Raw genomic sequence first — 20,547 nt, 5'->3', positions numbered from 1 at the left:
CTGCCTCAAGGGCGTGCCACAATGCTACCATGACCTGCGGGAGGTGTTCAGCAAGGACAGCGCCCAATCCCTGCCACCCCACCGACCGTATGACTGTGCCATCGACTTGCAGCCAGGGGCTCCACTACCGAACTCCAGACTTTTTCACATATCACAACCTGAACGGGAAGCCCTGAGCACTTACATAGACTCCTCCCTTGCGGCGGGACTCATCCGGCCGTCACGGTCTCCGTTGGGCGCAGGGTTCTTCTTTATTGACAAGAAGGACGGAACCCTGCGTCCGTGTGTCGACTACCGGAGTCTGAACGACATCACCATCCGAAACAGATACCCCCTCCCCCTCATGGACTCAGCCTTCACGCCCCTTCAGTCCGCTACCATTTTTTCCAAATTAGACCTCCACAGTGAGTACCACTTGGTCCGCATCCGGGAGGGGGATGAATGGAAAACTGCATTTAAAACACCGTTAGGACATTTTGAATATCTGGTGATGCCGTTCGGACTCACGAACGCTCCCGCCGTATTCCAGAATTTGACCAATGATGTGCTCAGGGACTTCCTCAATGTTTTTGTTTTCGTTTATCTGGATGACATTCTTATTTTCTCTCGTTCTGCAGAGGAGCACCGGCAACATGTCCGACGGGTCCTGGCGCGGCTCCTGCAAAACCGGCTCTACGTGAAGGCAGAGAAGTGCGAGTTCCATGTCCGCTCTCTGTCCTTCCTAGGGTTCGTCGTGGAGCAGGGGCAGCTCAGGGCCGACTCCACTAAGACTAAAGCGGTGGTGGAATGGCCGATCCCGAAGACGCGCAAACAGCTTCAGCGGTTTTTGGGGTTTGCCAACTTCTACCGCCGCTTCATTCGCGGGTATAGTCAGAAGGCACTCCCCCTCACTAACCTCACGTCCTCCAAGATTCCCTTCAGGTGGACGCCCGACGCTGAGGGGGCATTCAACCGCATCCGTCTTGCCTTCACTAATTCCCCTGTTCTTCGTCATCCCGACCCGGATCTCCCGTTCACGCTCGAGGTTGATGCATCCGAGTCCAGGGTAGGGGCCGTCCTGTCCCAGCGCTCTCCCACGGACCAGAAACTACGCCCATGCGCCTTCTTCTCCCGCCGGCTCAGCCCCGCCGAGGCCAACTATGACGTCGGCAACCGAGAACTTCTGGCGGTCGTCCTGGCCCTGCAGGAATGGAGACACTGGCTTGAGGGAGCGAAACACCCCTTCACCGTCTACACGGACCATAAAAACCTGGCGGCCATCCGGTCGGCCAAGAGACTAAACTCTAGACAGGCCCGATGGTCACTCTTCCTCACCCGGTTTAACTTTTCTCTCACCTATTGCCCAGGGTCACAGAACACCAAGCCCGATGCCCTATCCCGCATCCATGAGCCGGCAGAAAGGGAGGAGACCACCACCAACATCCTGCCGGCCCAACGCATCCTGGGTGCCCTGAGGTGGGAGGTTGAGAGAAAAGTTCAGCAAGCCCAGGGGCTGTCCTAAGGATCGCCTGTTCGTCCCCCCCCCTCTTCGCACGGAGGTGCTCGTCTGGGGGCACACCTCCAACCCGGGGGTCGACAGGACGATCCAACTCATCGCCCAACGGTTCTGGTGGCCGGGGTTCCGGAGGGACATCACCAGCTTCGTGAAGGCCTGCCCGACCTGTGCTTGTGGGAAAGCCTCCCACCAGCCCCCGGCAGGACTCCTCCAGCCGCTACCGGTGCCACCCTGGTCCCACATCTCCGTAGACTTCGTGACAGGCCTCCCCCCCTCCCGTGGCAAGACAGTCGTCCTCACCGTTGTGGACCGATTCTCCAAGTCGGCCCACTTCGTCCCGTTAACCAGGTTGCCGTCCGCCATCGAGACGGCTCAACTCCTGGTTAACCACGTCGTCCGTCTCCACGGGATTCCGACGACATCGTGTCGGACCGGGGACCGCAGTTCGTGTCCAAGGTATGGAAACGTTTCTGTCGGTCCCTAGGGGCGTCGGCGAGCCTGTCGTCTGGATACCATCCCCAGACCAACGGACAGAACGGAGAGGAAGAACCAGGACCTGGAGGCGGCCCTCCGGTGCGTGTGCCTCCACAACCCGGCGTCGTGGGCCCTGCACCTACCCTGGGTGGAGTACGCCCACAATTCCCTGGTCTCCGCAGCCACAGGTCTGTCCCCATTTATGTCCGCCTGTGGCTATCAGCCGCCCTTGTTCCCCACACAGGAGGGCCAGGTGGAGGTCCCGTCTATTGAACATCACCTCAGACGGGCCCACCGAGTCTGGAAGGAGACCAGGGAAGCCCTGACACGCACCGCATCCCGGAACCAGCGGTTGGCGGACCGTCATCGGAGACAGGCACCCAACTACCAGGTCGGGCAGGAGGTGTGGCTGTCCACGAGGGACCTTCGGCTGGCAGGGTCTTCAGCCAAGCTGGGCCCACGCTTTACGGGTCCCTTCCACATCGAGGCCATCCTCAGCCCGGTCTCGGTGAGGCTCCGGCTGCCACCCACCATGAGGATCCACCCCGTCTTTCACGTTTCCCTCCTCAAGCCAGTGGAAACCAGCTCCTTAGCCCCCACGCCCACCCCCTCACCTCCCCCCCGGATGTTGGCCGACGGACCGGTCTACACCGTGCGGGAGATACTGGACTCCAGGCGCATGGGCAGAGGAGTGCAGTACCTGGTCGACTGGGAGGGCTATGGACCGGAGGAACGACAGTGGGTCCCACGTGCCTGGATCCTCGACCCATCTCTCATCCGGGCGTTCCATGCGGCTCACCCTTCCAAACCTGGTGGGCCGCCAAGAGGCGTCCGTTGAGGGGGGGCACTGTCACATCTCGTCGCCGTCCTGGGCGCGCCCCGCCCCTCCTGTCATCTCCTCCGCTGCTCCCTGGAGACGGCCCCTCCCATCATCACGCACCTGGGTTCCCACAGCTGTTTGCTGCTGATCCGAACCCCCGCTTTCCCTCGTCTCTTGAGTCCTGCCTCCTAGCCTCAAGAGACGCAACAGAAAGTAACAAAAAAAGAAGTCACCTCCTTGTTAGTATTTAATAATTAGATTTCATTTTCAATTGAAGACTCGATCAAATGTTTGCTGGGTTCCTTCTTTCCACACAGACGTATAACTTATTTATTTATATTTGTTACTCAATACATCTAGGTCACTGTAATCAACTCGAGTGCAATATAAAGTAAAGTCTCGTTATATCGATATTATCGGGAATCGGAAAAAATAGCAATATAACCGGACTATCGATATATCCGATCCTGCGGCATGTAAATTTTCTCCTTGCGTTCATAGAAATAGTATCGTAATAAGCAGTACTATCGATATAACCGATATCGATATAACGAGACTTTACTGTATAGTGCAGTAGCCTGGTGACTACCCCCCCCCCCCCAAAAAAAAAAGAAAAAATCTTACTATATGGGCTTTCAATGAAAAGGTTTCTTCAGCCATCAGCTATACTTCTTTGAAGGTGTCGGACATTTCGCTCCTCATCCGATGAGCTTCGTCAGCGAAAGTTGTGAAGAACATTAGAGGTACATTATAACATGAGACGTAATCAACAGAACAAAAGAAGTACAGTGAGACCTCAACTTACGAACTTAATTGGTTCCCAGACAGAGTGTAAGGCGAAAAATGTGTATCTAAAAAAAATTCCCATAGGAAACCATTAAAATGGGAATAATCCGTTCCCGTGTTTCCATAAAATATACTTTTCAACTAAATAAGCCTTAAAACTACACACAACATACCTTATTCTATGTATAATAAATGTGCGATTGTATTGTAATGAAAGAAATACACTGCATTGTATCATAAAGTCACTTTATTTACATTTGTGATGGTCATTTGTGGCTTGATGTAATAGTGTTGGAGGTCAAAGGGAATTGCTGTTTGGAAAGAGAGGTGCATTACATGATGACTGTAATTAAAGAAATAAACTGTGCTGTAAAATAAAGTTTTATTTACCTTTTTGATGGTCGTTGATGGCTTATGGAAGGAGAGTCACCTTCCATAAGCACTGTTGGTAACTTAACCTCTGGTGCTGTTCGGTCGTTTGCTTCCGCCGAAGATCACTCCGCCAGCCGTGGTGGGTGTGCATTATGAAAATAGTGCTTATTATAAGGTTTAATTTTCATAAATTTGACGTTTGTAAGACGAAAAGTTTGTAAGTTAAGGTGTTTGAAAGTTGAGGTCTTACTCTACAATCAGATTAGCTTCAGGGAGTAGTCCACTCCTCCCCTCAACCTTAGAGCAGGAACCTATCAGAGTAAAGGTCTGGCACCACCACCTTATTCCATTAGGGATATATACACAGGTAACATCCGACTTACGACCGGCTTGACTTACGACCCCCCCCCCCGTACTTGCGGCCACGACCTCCAGACCCTATTTTTTAAATTTTAATTCTATGCCTGGCATCGCAGCACACTAGCAGGTCGGGAACACATACAACAATTTTGGCCAGCCAGCCAGCATCTCACTCCAGCACAGCAATCAACCGTGTGATGGCACCAGAAGGGGAAGTTTGCGAGTCATTTAGTCTCCGTGTCTCTATTCAACATTTTGAATGTATTTCGACTTACAACCATTTTGACTTGCGACCGTTTGGTCGGAACGGGACTCGGTTGTAAGTCGGGTGTTACATGTGTGTGTGTGTGTGTGTGTGTGTGTGTGTATATATATATACACACACACACACACACACACACTTTCGGGTGAGAAGTGAAATGTCCGACACCTTCCAAGAAGTACAGATGACGGCTGAAGAAACCTTTTTCCTCTGGACCACTTCTGTACGACTTAGTGCCTACACAGACGTACTATATGGGCTGCATTTGCATGCTTTTTTTGAATAACCTGGCTCTGATGAAACACTTTTATGTCGGTGATGTGCTTGTGTTATTGTCTTCTGCAGGTGCCCAGCGCTACAGAATGCATTGAGGAGAAACAGTATTCCGACTGCGGGGAGGAAATAAAATTGACAAATCGATGTAAGCCTTCACCCGCATCTTTCTCATCAGAGACCCTGAAATCCGACGAGGCTGCTGTTTCGCAGTTGGGGATTGATGAAAAGGCTGAAATAGGACCTGCAAGTCTCTGCCAATTGACAACAGATAATCATGGACGACCAGTGGCAAAGAAGACAAGAAGGCATCCTATCAAAATGACACCTTCAAAGCGCCAGGGCAAAATGTCCATTTTTTCGGACAAGTTTTTGGCAGTTCAACGCAAAGACCTTTGCACTGCAACAGGAGGGACAATTTGCGCTAAAAGCCGCAACACTGACCTTCTGCTCTTATCTCATAAGGAGACCTCTCGAACGTGCACAGCCTGTGTTCACAAAGCAGACGATAACGTCCCTTTGGGGTCTACAAGCAAAACAGTGAGACCAACTGAAGGGCAAATGGCAGTTTTTGAAAATTCTGAGGATGATCCAAAACCAAAACTGCCAAGTCTCGAAGAAGGACATTTCTCAGCACTGGACGAAAACAAAAGCTGTGACGTTATTGTTGCCCCAACAGAAATAGAAACTCCACACAAAACAGACTGCGGCGAGACAAACACTGAGGCTGACCAAAACCTTATCTACATCCGAAAAGGGTCCAAAATCCTGCTGAAATGTGCTATCTGCAGCCGTACATATAAATTTATGTCTCAGTTCATTGTACATCAACGCGTTCACACCGGAGAGCGACCCTTTGAATGCCCTGAATGCAAAAGAGGATTCAGCAAGAAATCCTACTTGAGTCTCCATCTTAAGACACACGAAATGAATACCTGCATTCAAGTAAGTCCAGATTGCCAAATGCTTTCCAATGAGAAATATTTTAGCCCCATGGCCAACGACGCTAAAGGACCAGACCGAGAAGATTCCGACTTAAGGGTGGACAATAGCTGTGAAGAAGTAAGTCTTGAGACAGCTTCTGCCCCTGAAAAGAGCAAAAGACAAGTGTGCCAGTTTTGCGGCAAGTCATTCAAATTTCTATCTACCCTCAAAAGACACGAGCGTGTCCACACAGGGGAGAAGCCTTACAAATGTCCTGTTTGCGGCAAAGCCTTCGGCCAGTCGTATTTTCTCCGCGTACACGAGCTGACGCATTGGTCGGTGAAGCGTTACAACTGTACCGGCTGTAAAAAGTCCTTCAGTCATTATAGCAATGCAAAAAATCATATGTGCAGACCTCCGGAAAGCGAACCTGGCCAAGAGGCTGCGAAACCTTCCCTGACGTACACGTGTCACATCTGCAAGAACATTTTGGACAGCCTGCAGAAGTTCAACAAGCACATGAAAGCTCACATCGGTACAAAGCTGCATCGTTGTTTGCATTGTGACAAACTGTTTGCCGTATTCTCCGAGTTTAACGCCCATAGCGATTTGTGCCAAAGAGAAAAGAAAGCCTCCTCACTTGAGGTCAGTGAGGAAGAGAGCATGTCAGTTGGCAAGGATGCGGTGTCGGCGCGTCGGATTTCACTGAAGCAGAAAGTAAAGCCCCCACTCAGAAACGGCAAAAGAAAAAAACACAAAAGACCACCGTCGCGAACGACCCGCAACAACGCCAACTCAAGACAAAAGATCGGCAACAATGCCAACTCGATACAACGGCCATTGAAACGGACTCCTCGTCTTCTTTCACATTTTGTGTCCAAATTGAACAAACTGGACAACCGATCGGACCCCAGGAGTTATTTTTGCCCCAGTTGTGGTCGCCTGTTCAGACACATTGGCAGACTCCGGGCCCACATGCTGACGCACGCTCCACATCAGTGTTACACCTGCTCCTATTGCGGCAAAACTCTACCAAACTGGACCAAACTGTGGCGTCATCAAAGAGTCCACCGGCAACGACACGGTCGCTTCACATGCGCCTTATGTGGGAAAGGATTCCGTTTTGTCCAGTCCTACAAAAATCATATGAGCGAGCACCCGGGCTTCCTCTGGATTCATTCAAAGCCGAAGACCGTGTTCCTGCCTTACAATTGCGATCTGTGCTCAAGTCGTTTTAAAACTCTCGATTTGTTGTTCAGTCACCAACGTTGCCATTCCTCAGAACAGGTCCTACGCCCCGGCCCGGTTTTGGATCAGTCTTTGTCTGATGTTTCTGCACAGTCTACGAGCACGTTAAATCCAGTGACAAACAACCAACCGGTAACGTTCTCCTCCGAATCGGGAAATAACACCCTTGCGTCATCAGTTCCAAAAGGCAGTGCTCAAAATCAAGACTCGCTCTCAAATGACTCACACTTTTTGACTTGGACTTCGTTTGACCAAAAGCAGGATTTTGGCTTGGATAAGACTGCTCAAGATGCCAGAGGCAAACGCTTGCGCGAGAAACCATACAGGTGCCCCAGAAAAGATGACAATGTGCTAAAAAAGCAAAAAACACCTCCGAGAACTGCAAACGGATATTCATCTCCCCCAAAAGGGTCTCCGCAAGATTATATTTGTGTCATGTGTGGTCATGAATATACTCTGCTGTCTGATCTTTATCATCATTATTTACAACATGCGCGCGGGCAAGTGTAATAGCCCAATATAGTCAAACAATGACCCCACCAGCTAATCCACTTAGCGTTGTAATTGTGGACCGGAAAACGTTTTTGCATTGCAGTACACCAAATGTATATCAAAAACCTTAGAGCAGGTACCTATCAGAAAAAGTCACAAATCTTTTTTCTAGCCCTGAATATATAAGAAAAAATTGTAAAAACAAAAAAAAACATTTGGATTTTGTTAACTCATTCACTGCTAGACGTGCAAAAATGTGTCTACTCCAGTGCCAGGGTTTTTGTCATTTTCAGTCAAATTCCAGGACCCACAGAATATTGAGGTTTAGGACTACATAAACATTGAATGCAGCATTGGAAAGCTTAGACTCTTTTTTTTCATCAGAAAAAAAAGAATTAATTCCTAAATTATATGAGTCAGGAGTTATATGAGCTTGAAATGAGGGTGGCTGTCCAAAACATAATGCAATACATACATATTGATTTATATAGCGCTTCATCAAAAGCTGAATCTGGAACAAAGCACTAACCTGGAAAAGTGGAAGGGAAAGACATTGCCAGAGGCCATGGCCAGCACTTTATCGGCACCCAATGAAAAAACAAAACCCGAGCAAATTTGGAATGGTGCTTGATGTTTCCCGAATAAATTGAATGGTAGTGAATGAGTTAATGACAAGCAGCTAGTTTGTCAGAAAATAATTCAATCCACATTATATCATTTTATATATATATATATATATATATATATATCGGGAGTCGGAAAACAATATCGATATATCCGATCCTGCAGCATGTAAATTTTCTCCTTGCGTTCATAGAAATAGTATCGTAATAAGCAGTACTATCGATATAACCGATATCGAGACTTTACTGTATATGTATATATATGTATATATAGATATATATAGCGGACTATTCCCTGAGGCTATACTGATTACTTCTATTGTCCTGCCTGATTATGGGGTCTACAACTGGCCTGATTGCCCCATTTGCTCTGGTATCACCTCGTCAGCATAACTAAGCCTATTTTGACTAAGAAGTCTGTTGTAGGAACGATCCGAATTGAATCTCACCCCACCATGGCAATTTAGTGAAGGGTTTTGCTGTTTAATGAAAATAGCTTCTTTTACTCCCCTTTTAATAAAAAAAAATAGTTCGCTGACGAAGCCTATTGGATAAGAAGCGAAACATTCGACACCTTCAAAGAAGTACAGATGATGGCTGAAGAAACCTTCTCATCGATGGACCACTCCTGTACGACTGAGAGCTTACACAGACGTATTACCCCGAAGCTAATTTCAGACTGAATTTTGACTTGATTGACTCATGCAGGAACATTTTTCACATTGGCCCAAATTGTTGTATGGATAGTGGTGTTGTTTGTCGTCAATAAATGTCCTTTTTTTATGTGCTGTTGGTGTTGGGGTATTTGGGGTAGATTTGCTGACAAAACTTGAAACATACCTAAGCACAAAAGTGTGTCCTGTGGCTACAATGTTCGTAGGAATGATGGCAGTTATTGTTGCGAAAGCGTTTGAATTATGGCACAGTTCGTGATATGTGAGTCCACCACAATAACACACAATAACGGCAGCTAGGGCTTTACAATTTTTTTTCTTGAAACAGGTTGCTCTACTTGAACTGGTTTCTGGAATGAATGTTCCAACAAGAAATGTCTTTAGTTGGATGCCATGGTGCTGCGAATCCAGGAGTTGTAGTTGCAGACCTTAGCATAAACACCAGGCTTGTTCCTCTGGGCACAACCGTAACCCCAGGACACGACACCCTGAAGCTGGCCGTTGCACACCACGGGGCTACCAGAGTCTCCCTGCACCGATACCAAATAGCAAATGTAAGCACGAAACGCTTGAGAAGTTCATTTGAAGACTGAGTCGTACCTGGCAAGAGTCTTTGCCTCCCTCCAGGAATCCGGCGCAGAACATGTTGGAGGTGATCTGTCCAGGGTAGGACTTCCTGCAGCTGCTGTCGCTCAAGATGGGGGCATCCAGGCACCTCAGACGGTCAGGGTAGTTGCCTGGAGGAAAGGACACACGTGACTGCCTGTAAAAGAACAAGTCAATCCTCCTTGAGTTTTTTTTTTCAAACTGACTTCCAGAGCCGCTCATGTTGCCCCATCCAGAGATCAGACAGCGGGTGCCCGAGCCGGCGCAGCTGGAGGGCAGGGACACGGTGCGCACGTAGCTGTTCAGGGTAGCGGGCTTGCTCAGCTTGATGAGCATGATGTCGTTGTCCAGGTTTCGGCTGCTATATCTGGGATGTCTGATGACCCGAGCGGAGTTGATGAACTGCTCCGTGCCCTCGTTGACGGCGATGTTGTGCTCACCGAGACGCACCTGGATGCGGCTGCACACAAACGCACATGACGGTGATGCCGAGTTCAAATTCACGCAGAAGCTTCATGGTGGGTTTGTTCCCACTTACGACTTGTAGCAGTGAGCGGCAGACACCACCCATGTGCTGGAGATCAGGGAACCTCCGCAGAAGTGGTAGCCAGAGTTCAAAAACACCTGGTATGGTACAGAGTTCCTTCTGCACTCGTATCCACCGACGATCTTATCGTCCTTGTCATGATGCCAAAAGAAATGTTAAATGTGTTTTCTGGATTTTGGATGGGAGAAAGGTGCGCATTTCTCCCCATCCAAAACAGTAGAGTTGGGCGACCACTAATTGATTGAGACTGATTGAGAAGGTGATTGCAACCACCTGGGAATGGCCAATTGCCGCTGGGATCTGATTGGCCAGAAGCTCAGGTGAAGCACCTTTAAAACTAGACTGAGCCAGTCACTTCGAGGAGGAGAAGAGGGACAAAGGACAACCTGGAGAGCAGTGTTACCTGGGGTCTGCCGAAAACTGATATCAACTTCAAATAAAGAAAACTCACAATACCCTTCCTGCATCTGGCTGAGTGAACTTTTACCAACTTTCCACCTGCTTGCTGTCTCGCCGCGCGACAATTGGTGGCAGTGGTGGGATCGTTACGCCTTGCTGGAGTGGAAAGGATAAAAGGAAGCCGAGATGGAGAAGGTGGGACGAGGAAGAAGACGTGCAGCACGGGCCAACCCAACTGAACTGGAGAGTTCTGAAGAGGATCAAGGAAACCAGCAGCTTGAGTTGCCCCAAGACGATGCCGTTCTTTATTTCCATGAGGCGTCTGGCCAAGCCAAGGCTGGAACTGGGCAGAGTGAGCCAGAACCAGTGGTGAAGCCTAAGACTCAGACAGTGAGTACCACCAGAGCTCAACTTAATGAGGAATTGGTGAAAGAAATCAGAACTTTCATGCAACACTCTAAAGATAGAGAGGGGGTGTTGATTGAACAAATCAACCAATTAAGAAATCAGATGCTCCTCAACAAGCAAGAATGGACATTTGATTATCAATCGAGTCAACATTATCCTCAAAAAGCAGAGCCGCAAAACACTGACCCTCGAACATCCAGACCAACAAACCTTCCTCCGGCACAAGAAACCTCCAAGTCGGGTTACCTACCATATGCCCAACCCCCACATTTTCCTCATCAAAGACAAGCTGCAGTTCCCATGGTTTCTGAACCGAGAATTCCAGAACTGAGAGAGGGTGAAGATGCAGAAAGTTTTTTCGTCAGGTTTGAAAGAATAGCTAAAACCTGGGGGTGGAATTATAAAGAGTGGGCTGCTCGAGTAGTGACCTTGCTGACTGGAAAGGCACTTGAGGCATATGCTGGCATGGATGAAGAGCAGGCTGAGTCCTACGAAGCCATTAAAGCAGCAGTATTAATCAAATACAACGTTACTGAAGAAACCTATCGACAGAGGTTTCGCAGTACGATTGTTCCAACAGGAGAGACTGTCACAGAAAGTTATAATCGACTGAAAGGACTTTACAGGAGGTGGATGCGCCCTGATCACCGCAGCAAGGATCAGATTGGAGAAGTCGTGATTCTGGAGCAGTATCTGAGAGTTCTTCAACCTGAGGTCCGCATTTGGGTAAAGGAGCACAAGCCTAAGACTGGAGAAGAAGCAGCGGAGTTGGCTGAGCGCTACGTAGCGGCACACCGGGAGTCGTACAGGAAAAAGGGACCATCGGCAAAGCTGAAATACGAGAGCCCTCAAACCATTCAACATGCAGACTGGGGTAAAGCTGACAATGGGGCTCAGAGACAGTCTGGAAAGTTTCAACCAAGAGGTGACTTTATTTGTTTTAATTGTCAGCAACGTGGCCACAAGGCTTCCGTGTGTCCTGTACGCCAACCCAGAGCCGTAGAATTTTGTTCAGTTCCTAAAGCTGGGCAGGAAAGCTGTCCAAATGGAAATTATTGCAAACATAGACATACAACATCTGTTACGGTAAATGGGAAAGTGGTAAAAGCACTGGCCGACACAGGCAGCAATCAAACATTAGTCAGAGGGAGTTTAGTCAGTAATGACATGCTCAATTATGATCAAGTTGTAAATATTACTTGTGTTCATGGTGACAGTCATGATTATCCCACCACCAAAATGACCTTTGAGATTGATGGCCAATTTTTCATACTTAAGGTTGGCGTATTGAAGAATTTATTTTATGATGTCGTGTTGGGGGATGATTTTCCTGTATTGGACAATGTTGTCCATAAAATTGCGAAGGATTGCACATGTATGGCAGTCACTAGGTCTCAAACAAAAGGTTTGGAACCATTGCCTAATCTTGATGATACACTTGTCCAAGCAGGAGGCAAGGTAAAGAAAAGTAGACGACAGCGCAGACAGGAAAAGAACTGGAGATGCGTTCCTTCTAGCATTCCAATGCAAACTGGTATGGAGGGCACGAGCATTAAAGCAGAGTGGCAGATTCCAGAGAACTTTAAGGATCATCAAAAAAATGATCCAACTTTGAAATCACTGTTTGAGAAGGTTTATGAGGTTGATGGGGTGCCAGTGAATAGCACAAAGTGTTTAGGAAAATTCACCGGAGACCCGTTTATGTTAAAAAACGGCTTATTGTATCTCTCTGACACTGCAACACCTAGATTAGTTATCCCTACCATTTACAGGCAGCTCATCTTACATTTAGGACACACTATTCCTTGGGCTGGACATCTAGGACAGGCAAAGACGTATGACAGAGTCAGTCAGCGATTCTATTGGCCAGGGCTCTATAAAGATGTACAAGAATATTGTAGGCAATGTGGCACTTGTCAGATGGTTGCACCAGCAAAAAAATCTGATAGGGGCTACTTACAGCCATTACCTATCATGAGTGTCCCCTATGACAGGATAGCCATGGACATTATTGGCCCATTGCCAAAAAGTAGCTCAGGATGCAAGTATGCTCTTGTAATTTGTGATTATGCAACCAGGTACCCAGATGTTTACCCATTACGTTCTATGCAGGTGAAACATGTAGTCCGATGTTTGGTTGAGTTATTCTCGAGAACAGGCATACCTAAAGAGATATTAACAGACCAAGGTACAAACTTTATGTCTCACCTGATGAAAGGCCTATACAGCCAGCTTGGAGTTAAAGGAATAAGAACCACTCCTTACCATCCTGAAACCGATGGTCTGGTTGAAAGATTTAATGGGACATTAAAACAAATGCTGAGGAAGTTCATTCATGAAACTGGTAAAGACTGGGACAAATGGCTGCCTTTTCTATTATTTGCTTATCGAGAAGTGCCCCAAGCGTCAACTGGTTTTTCTCCTTTTGAGTTGCTTTATGGTAGACAGGTTCGTGGACCCCTGGACATGCTGAAGGAGAACTGGGTGGCTGGAGAGGCGACGTCACGCAGTGTCATCTCCTATATTCTTCAAATGAGGGACAAGTTGGAGAACTTCAGGGAGATGGCAAAGAAGCACATGGAGGAGAGTCAACGAAACCAAAAGGTGTGGTATGATAAACACGCCAGAGAGAGAGATTTGCACCCTGGACAGAAGGTGTTAATATTGCTGCCTACGGGACCAAGTAAGCTACTGGCAAAGTGGCAGGGCCCGTACACTGTGACAAGGAGAATAGGACCTGTCACATATGAGATTCTCTGCCCTGACAGACAAAAGAAAAAGCAGATTCTACATGTGAACCTCCTGAAGGTGTATGCAGAGAAACAAGTGGAACCATTGAGCTCCCAGAGCCTATTCATCAGAGAAATCTCGGTTACCGAGAAGGAGGAGATGGATGAGGCTGTGATGACACCCAAGAGGGAATGGGGTAATTCTAAAGAGACCTTGTTACACCTGACCCCAAAGCAACAAATTCAGTTAGCAAAGGTAAGGGAATCATTTCCTTCCCTATTCAAAGATAAACCCGGACGAACTAATCTCATCACCCACAAGATTGTGCTCAAAGAAAATAAACCTGTACGTTTGAGGCCATATCGGATTCCGGAGCGGCAGATTGAACCACTGAAGCAGGAGGTACGAGCAATGCTTGATATGGGGATCATCGAACCATCTAAAAGTGAGTGGTCTAACCCAATAGTGTTAGTACCTAAAAAGGACACCGCTCAACTACGATTCTGCTCAGACATGAGAAAGCTCAATAGTGTCTCATGTTTTGACTCCTACCCTATGCCTCGTATTGATGAGCTGCTGGAGAGATTGGGGCGAGCGAAATTTATTACAACGCTGGATCTGTGTAAAGGATACTGGCAGGTCCCTCTCGATCCCACCTGCAAAGAATACACAGCTTTTCAGATTCCGGGGTTAGGGCTCTTCCACTACACAGTTTTACCATTTGGTCTGCATGGAGCACCAGCGACCTTTCAAAGATTAATGGATATTATCCTGAAGGACTGTTCCAGTTTCTCAGCTGCCTATCTTGATGACGTCGTGATCTACAGTGAAGGTTGGGAGGACCATCTCCTGCACATCAAGACCGTCCTTGGGAAAATACAAGCGGCTGGACTTACAATTAATGAGCAAAAATGCTCCTGGGCACAAGAAGAGGTGCGTTACCTGGGACATTTGATTGGGAAAGGAAAGATTCAGCCCCAGGTGGAGAAAGTGAAGGCCGTGGAGAAGATACCACCTCCCCAGACCAAGAAGCAATTGAGGTCATTTCTTGGGCTGATTGGTTGGTATAGGCGGTTTATTCCACACTTTGCTACATTAGCTGCTCCTTTAACCGACCTGACAAGAAAGAACATCAAATCACCTCTACCATGGACAGCAGCATGTGACCAAGCTTTTAGGGCCTTGAAATATTTCATCATTCAAGCTCCTGTCCTACAGAGTGTAGATTTTGCCAAGGAGTTTCTAGTCCAGGTGGATGCTTCGGATGTTGGTCTCGGCGCAGTTCTGGTACAGGGCAGTGCTGGAGAAGAGAGACCCATCCTGTTCCTGAGTAGGAAACTCTATGAGAGGGAGAAGAAATACTCCACAATTGAGAAGGAGGCCCTAGCCATCAAGTGGGCAATTGACTCACTCCGTTACTACCTCCTAGGACGGGAATTCAGATTACAGACTGACCATCGCGCCCTGAAGTGGATGCACTCCATGCAACACCAGAATGCGAGGATACTGCGGTGGTGTCTTGTCCTTCAGCCATACCAGTTCACCATTGAGCATTGCCAGGGTAAGAAAAATGTCATAGCTGATTATTTGTCAAGAATGTCTGAACTCTGAGGAGAGGGTGTGAATGATGTCATGATGCCAAAAGAAATGTTAAATGTGTTTTCTGGATTTTGGATGGGAGAAAGGTGCGCATTTCTCCCCATCCAAAACAGTAGAGTTGGGCGACCACTAATTGATTGAGACTGATTGAGAAGGTGATTGCAACCACCTGGGAATGGCCAATTGCCGCTGGGATCTGATTGGCCAGAAGCTCAGGTGAAGCACCTTTAAAACTAGACTGAGCCAGTCACTTCGAGGAGGGACAAGAGGGACAAAGGACAACCTGGAGAGCAGTGTTACCTGGGGTCTGCCGAAAACTGATATCAACTTCAAATAAAGAAAACTCACAATACCCTTCCTGCATCTGTCTGAGAGAACTTTTATCAATTTTCCACCTGCTTGCTGTCTCGCCGCGCGACAGTCCTCATCGTCAATAGGAGCGGCAACTGATTGGATTCCAGAAACATCCAATTATTATGTTTCGTAGGCTTCACTGTTTTACAAGTCCTTCACCACGTAAGGTGTTCGATCGATACTCACAAGCTACTGCGAACAGTGCCAGAAGAATGTAAGCCTTCATCTTAATGCTTGTCTAAGCCTCAGTGAGTGCTCAGTTCTGACCCCTTTTTAAATCCTGCAGCCTTGGTTTGATCTAATACCGATTCCATTTTTTTGTTGTTATCATACCCTTATCTTTTCAACGTGTGTGTGAACTCACACCTGGAACGCAGCAGCAGGGAAGGTTGATAATGAGAGCATCGCCTGCACTCCAATTCCAAGATACATTACATAACATGAGCAAGCAAAAATCTGCATTTCATTGTCTCAACCAAAAATGAACACTTTATGCCAGTGGTTTCAAACTCGCGGCCCAGGGGCCAAATGCGGCCCTCGAAATAATATTTTGCGGCCTGCCTTGATATGAAAGATTAATGTTAGTGCGGCCCGCATGATCGATATGAATGAAACTTGTGGGTGGAGCTGAACAAGTAGGCAAGAGATTTAGGACAGTTCATGTTCAATATTTTCTTTATGTTAAGAAAGTTAAAGGTTAAAGAACTGTGAATACAGACATTTGAAATGTTATTAAAACAATTAGTTTTCCTGTGTTTTTTTCTGTCGTCTGTATCGGCCTTATGATCATTATAATTATTTTATTTGTTTATTACTGGTTTATTTATTATTCATTTTTCCATTTATTCATTTAATTCATTTTGTGTTTGTTAATAATAAAGATTTCGAGAACATTGGAATGTTTTATCTGTGATTCTTATGGAAATCCTGATGTGGCCCAGCCTCACCCAGACTGCCTCCAGCGGCCCCCGGGTAAATTGAGTTTGAGACCACTGCTTTATGCGAACAACAATTTCTCCAGAAATTCAAACATCTATTGTATTTTGAACATTTTTAATATATCATTTAATGGTACCTTAACACCAAACACAAAAGTGTGTTTCATTTGTGAAAAACAACATAGCAAGTGTACATTTATTATGGCGGATGCATGGGGGATTTGCTCTGAGATCTTCAGTTGTTACCAACAACTGTTTCATATTCTAAGAAACATGAATCTATGATAAAACTGAGTAACCCAAGCTGCTTTGGCACATTTGACCAGAGATTTCACAGGGTCTAATAGAAACGCCCTTATATTTCAAACGGCAGTTAGATAAGAATATCCATCCACCCATTATCCGTACCGCTTATTCCCCATTAGGGTCGGAGGCGGGGGGTACTGGAGCCTATCCCAGCCATCTTCGGGCAGTAGGCGGGGACACCCTGAATTGGTTGCCAGCCAATCGCAGGGCACACAGAGACAAACAACCAGTCACTGTCACATTCACACCTGTTCAATCTTCCTGCCATGCATATTTTTGGATGTGGGAGGAAACCCACGCAGACCCGTGGAGAACATGCAAACTCCACACAGGGAGGCCGGAGCGGGATGCGAACTGGCGACCTCTGCACTGTGAAGCCGGCGTGCAAACCACTCGACTATCGGGCCGCCCTTGATAAGAATATGCCATGTCAAAATTATTCTGTACAATATTTATTCTGAAATGTGTATCATTTCGAAAAGCTTTGCCACCCCCGCCCGCCTCCCCACATTATTTTCCCACTCAACTATTGGATTGGATTACCCTTTATTAGTCTAGCAGGGGAGAAAATTACATTTCACAGCAGCAAAGTTATGAAAGGAAAAGGGAAGGAAAGGAAGAAGTAGAATAACAAAATACAAAGCTGCTGTAAAGGCAGCCACTCTCACTGCGCCATCTTGAAGTCGAAACAACCAAAAAAACAAATAATGTGACACAGCACAAAAGATAGTCATTCAATCTTAAGGCCGTCTGCACCATCTTTGTTGTAATAAGCTGTTCTAGATGAAATAGGAGAGGATCAAAGTGTCCTTTTCACCAGTGGATCAGGGACGTCATGGGTAATGTGCTCGTCTGCTATAAGGTAAATGTTAAAAGCAAACACGAAGCTGTAGCAGCCATTGAAGAAAAGAGACTGTCTTACATCTCCTGTCCCATGTAAATCCGCTTCAATTCCAAGCCGCGACAGTTCCACATACGCATCGGCGCTCTGGGCTGGCAATCTTTTCTTCTCATCCATCCAGCTACAGACTGTCCAACAGCACCGTCCTTTCCGCTGAACAAGGTGGGACTGTGATAATGCTGCCCATTACAGGTGCAAAAAAATCACAATCAGAGTTGTCCAGCGTTGACAGTGAAATGGCACCGACATTCCTCCCAATCAAAAACGGTGCTGGCATATTTGTGCTGCCGAAAAGGCTTGACCGCTCAGCAGTCTCCTCCTTGATCAATGTTGTGTTGTGTGTATTTTACTGATGCTTACTCCAAGGTGGTGGCGTGAGAGGCATATTCATTCACAAGTGTTTTTCCTGTTTCACTGATTTGATATTTCTGTTTTCACAGCCGTAAGCCTGCAATTAGCTCATTTCATGAAATGAGCTTTGATTTATAGTATGTAGTTGACTCTGTAGTTTTCATTCTGATTAACTTAGGCCTACTACTCTTTAACACAACAGTCCATTTGTTTTTTTTTTTAGAATGACTGCGCTTTCTCTTCATTTCATTATCTTTGTTCGTTTTATAAGCCCCATTTTATGGTCTGTCTATCACACCCTTAGCACATTATTGTGTGAATAATGAACTCAGTGATACACAGTAACGTGCAGTCAGGGGAGGCAGGTGAGGCTGGGCCTCGCCTGTCATCATGGAAATATCAAATGAAAAAATAAATTCAACAGTTATATTTATTTAGTGATTTTTACTTTAACGTTCTTTTCCATTTCACTTTACCATTTTTGGATTTTTTTGTCAAAATCGCTGAATTTTCACATTTACCGTTCAAATACTAAGTGGAGACGAGCGGTGAGGCAGCAGCCGGCTGAGCCTCACCATGGATTGTGCAATCACTATGTTAACTGTGCTGGCCTGCTCTGCAGTGAGACCTCATTGCTGTCCCTATGCATATCGCTATTAAAGTGTTCAAAAGCTTTTAGTATATAAACTACATTTCTACAGTTTAGCTGGTAAATATAAGGTACAGTCACTGTACATTATAAACACTGTACTACAGTGTTTATTTTATTTGATTTTTATCAAAACTGTGTGCATATGTGTGGCGCACAGTTCTCCTGCCGTATGACAGTGGGCGCTGGTGATTAGAGATTTTTCTTACGACTCCTCGGCTGCAGAATAATAGAATTAGTGACAGCAAGCTACAGTAAACAGTTAGCAAGTTAAGTGCAACCATGGAGTCATTTTTTCGTGTTGCTTGGCCTTATTTTCAGAATGATGGATTACATATCTAAATTGAAAGAATTTTCTCAACTGAACTTTCTATCTGTCACATCTCATCGCCGTCCTGGGCGCGCCCCGCCCCTCCCGTCACCTCCTCCGCTGCTCCCTGGAGACGGCCCCTCCCATCCTTACTCACCCGGGCTCCCTCACCTGTTTGTAATTTACTGATTGTGCCTTCTGACTATAATTGCCGATCGCACCTGACCGTCTCCGTCGGAGAATTTCTAGAAGCTACCCTCGCGACTACCTCGCCGTCAGGTCGGTCCTTGTTCTTGTCTTCACTTACCTTCCCACTGTTTGTTATTTTGCATGCGTGTCTCAGTAAAGACCTTTTCCTGGAAATCTGTCTCGCCGTGTATTTCGGATCCAAACCTTCCCACCTTCCTTCGTCACTCGAGTCCTGCCTTCAAGCCTCGAGTGCCGTGACATAATTCTCCGACCACCCATGGATCCCGCCGGCGAAGACAGATTTATCGCCGCCCTTACCATGCAGACAGAGCGTTCGACCCAGCTGGTCCAAGCCATTGCGGAAGTCCGCCAAATCACCACCACGCTGGCTCAACACATAGTCAATCGAGACACGCATTGCCTCTCACACACACCCCCCCCCCCCCCCCCCGTGGGTAGGCGCGAGATACAGCTACCCCACCCCTCCCGCTACGCAGGCAAAACCGAGCGCTGTGCGCAATTTCTCATGCAATGCGCGCTCGTCTTCGAACAACAGCCCCACGCAGACGATAGCGACGAGGTCAAGGTAGCGTTTATCACCAGCCTGCGCACGGGGCTCGCTGAGACCTGGGTGCTGGCCATCCGGGAGTCCCAACCGGAGCTGTGTGCGTCATACCCAGACTTTGTGGCTGAGCTTCGCCGGGTCTTCCATCATCCGGTGACGGAGGTCGAAGCAGAGGGGCGACTCCACGACTGCGTCCAAGGATCCCGTTCGGCAGCTGAGTACTCCGTCGCCTTCCGGATCCAGGCCGCTGACAGCGGATACAATGACTGAGCACTGAGGGGGGTGTTTCGTCGCGGACTGAGCGCCGCACTCAAGGATGAGTTGGCCACCCGCGACGCCGGCACCACCTTAGACGACCTGGTGGAGGCCGTCATCGGTCTGGACCTCCGTCTGAGGGAGCGGCGGAGGGAACAAGGCAGCCAGCGGTCCAACGAGCCCGGCACATGACCAAGGACGACTACACCCGGCCGTGAGCACGTGCGGCGGCTGGAGGGATCCCCCGAACCCATGCGGATGGGGGGGGGGGGAATGACCGCACCATCCCCGGGGCTCGTCGCACCCCAGGCCCCCAGCCCAAGACCTCCGGTCCCTGTAAGTCCCCATCGAAACGGCGACCCCAGGAGGCCAAGCCCACGGCCCCCGTTACGCGACTAGAGCTGGACGGCGACGTCATTCGCCCATCCATCTCCCAGACTGTGCGGGCGCTAGTGGACTCGGGGGCCGACGGATGTTTTATCGATCCCCAGCTGGCTGACTCTCTGGGCTGTCATCTGATCGATCTCCTTCCCCCCAAGGAGATCCTCGATCTTGACGGCCGTCTTTTAGCTAGAGTCACCCACATCACGGCCCCGCTTAAACTCAGGGTAGCGGGCAATCATGTGGAGCACCGACA

General features: G+C 47.7%; 2 protein-coding genes and 1 pseudogene across 2 annotated transcripts; 2 read left to right on the top strand and 1 right to left on the bottom strand.

The window, feature by feature from the left end:
• Window positions 1-1,906: 1,906 nt before the first annotated feature.
• Window positions 1,907-8,947, top strand: LOC148896481 (uncharacterized). Its single transcript, XM_088998292.1, has 2 exons — window positions 1,907-3,028; window positions 4,915-8,947. The coding sequence occupies exon 2, from the start codon at window positions 5,164-5,166 to the stop codon at window positions 7,522-7,524; it is 2,361 nt and encodes a 786-aa protein (XP_088854418.1). The 5' UTR covers window positions 1,907-3,028; window positions 4,915-5,163; the 3' UTR covers window positions 7,525-8,947.
• A 153-nt stretch (window positions 8,948-9,100) lies between these two features.
• Window positions 9,101-15,751, bottom strand: LOC148896479 (trypsin-3-like). The gene is made up of 6 exons (XM_088998341.1): window positions 15,633-15,751; window positions 15,518-15,538; window positions 9,948-10,089; window positions 9,616-9,869; window positions 9,404-9,540; window positions 9,101-9,333 (listed from the first exon to the last, which is right to left on the bottom strand). Exons 1-6 carry the CDS (start codon window positions 15,670-15,672, stop codon window positions 9,184-9,186), a joined length of 744 nt encoding a protein of 247 aa, XP_088854467.1. The 5' UTR covers window positions 15,673-15,751; the 3' UTR covers window positions 9,101-9,183.
• Window positions 10,602-13,381, top strand: LOC148896480 (uncharacterized; annotated as a pseudogene).
• Window positions 15,752-20,547: the final 4,796 nt, after the last annotated feature.

The sequence above is a fragment of the Hippocampus bargibanti genome, linkage group LG06, assembly GCF_051943395.1.
Source record: "Hippocampus bargibanti isolate YZ-2025 linkage group LG06, ASM5194339v1, whole genome shotgun sequence".
In the NCBI taxonomy this organism is placed as follows: Eukaryota; Metazoa; Chordata; class Actinopteri; order Syngnathiformes; family Syngnathidae; genus Hippocampus; species Hippocampus bargibanti.
The sequence above is the reverse complement of the archived record's forward strand: the minus strand, read 5'-3'. Positions and strand labels throughout refer to the sequence as shown.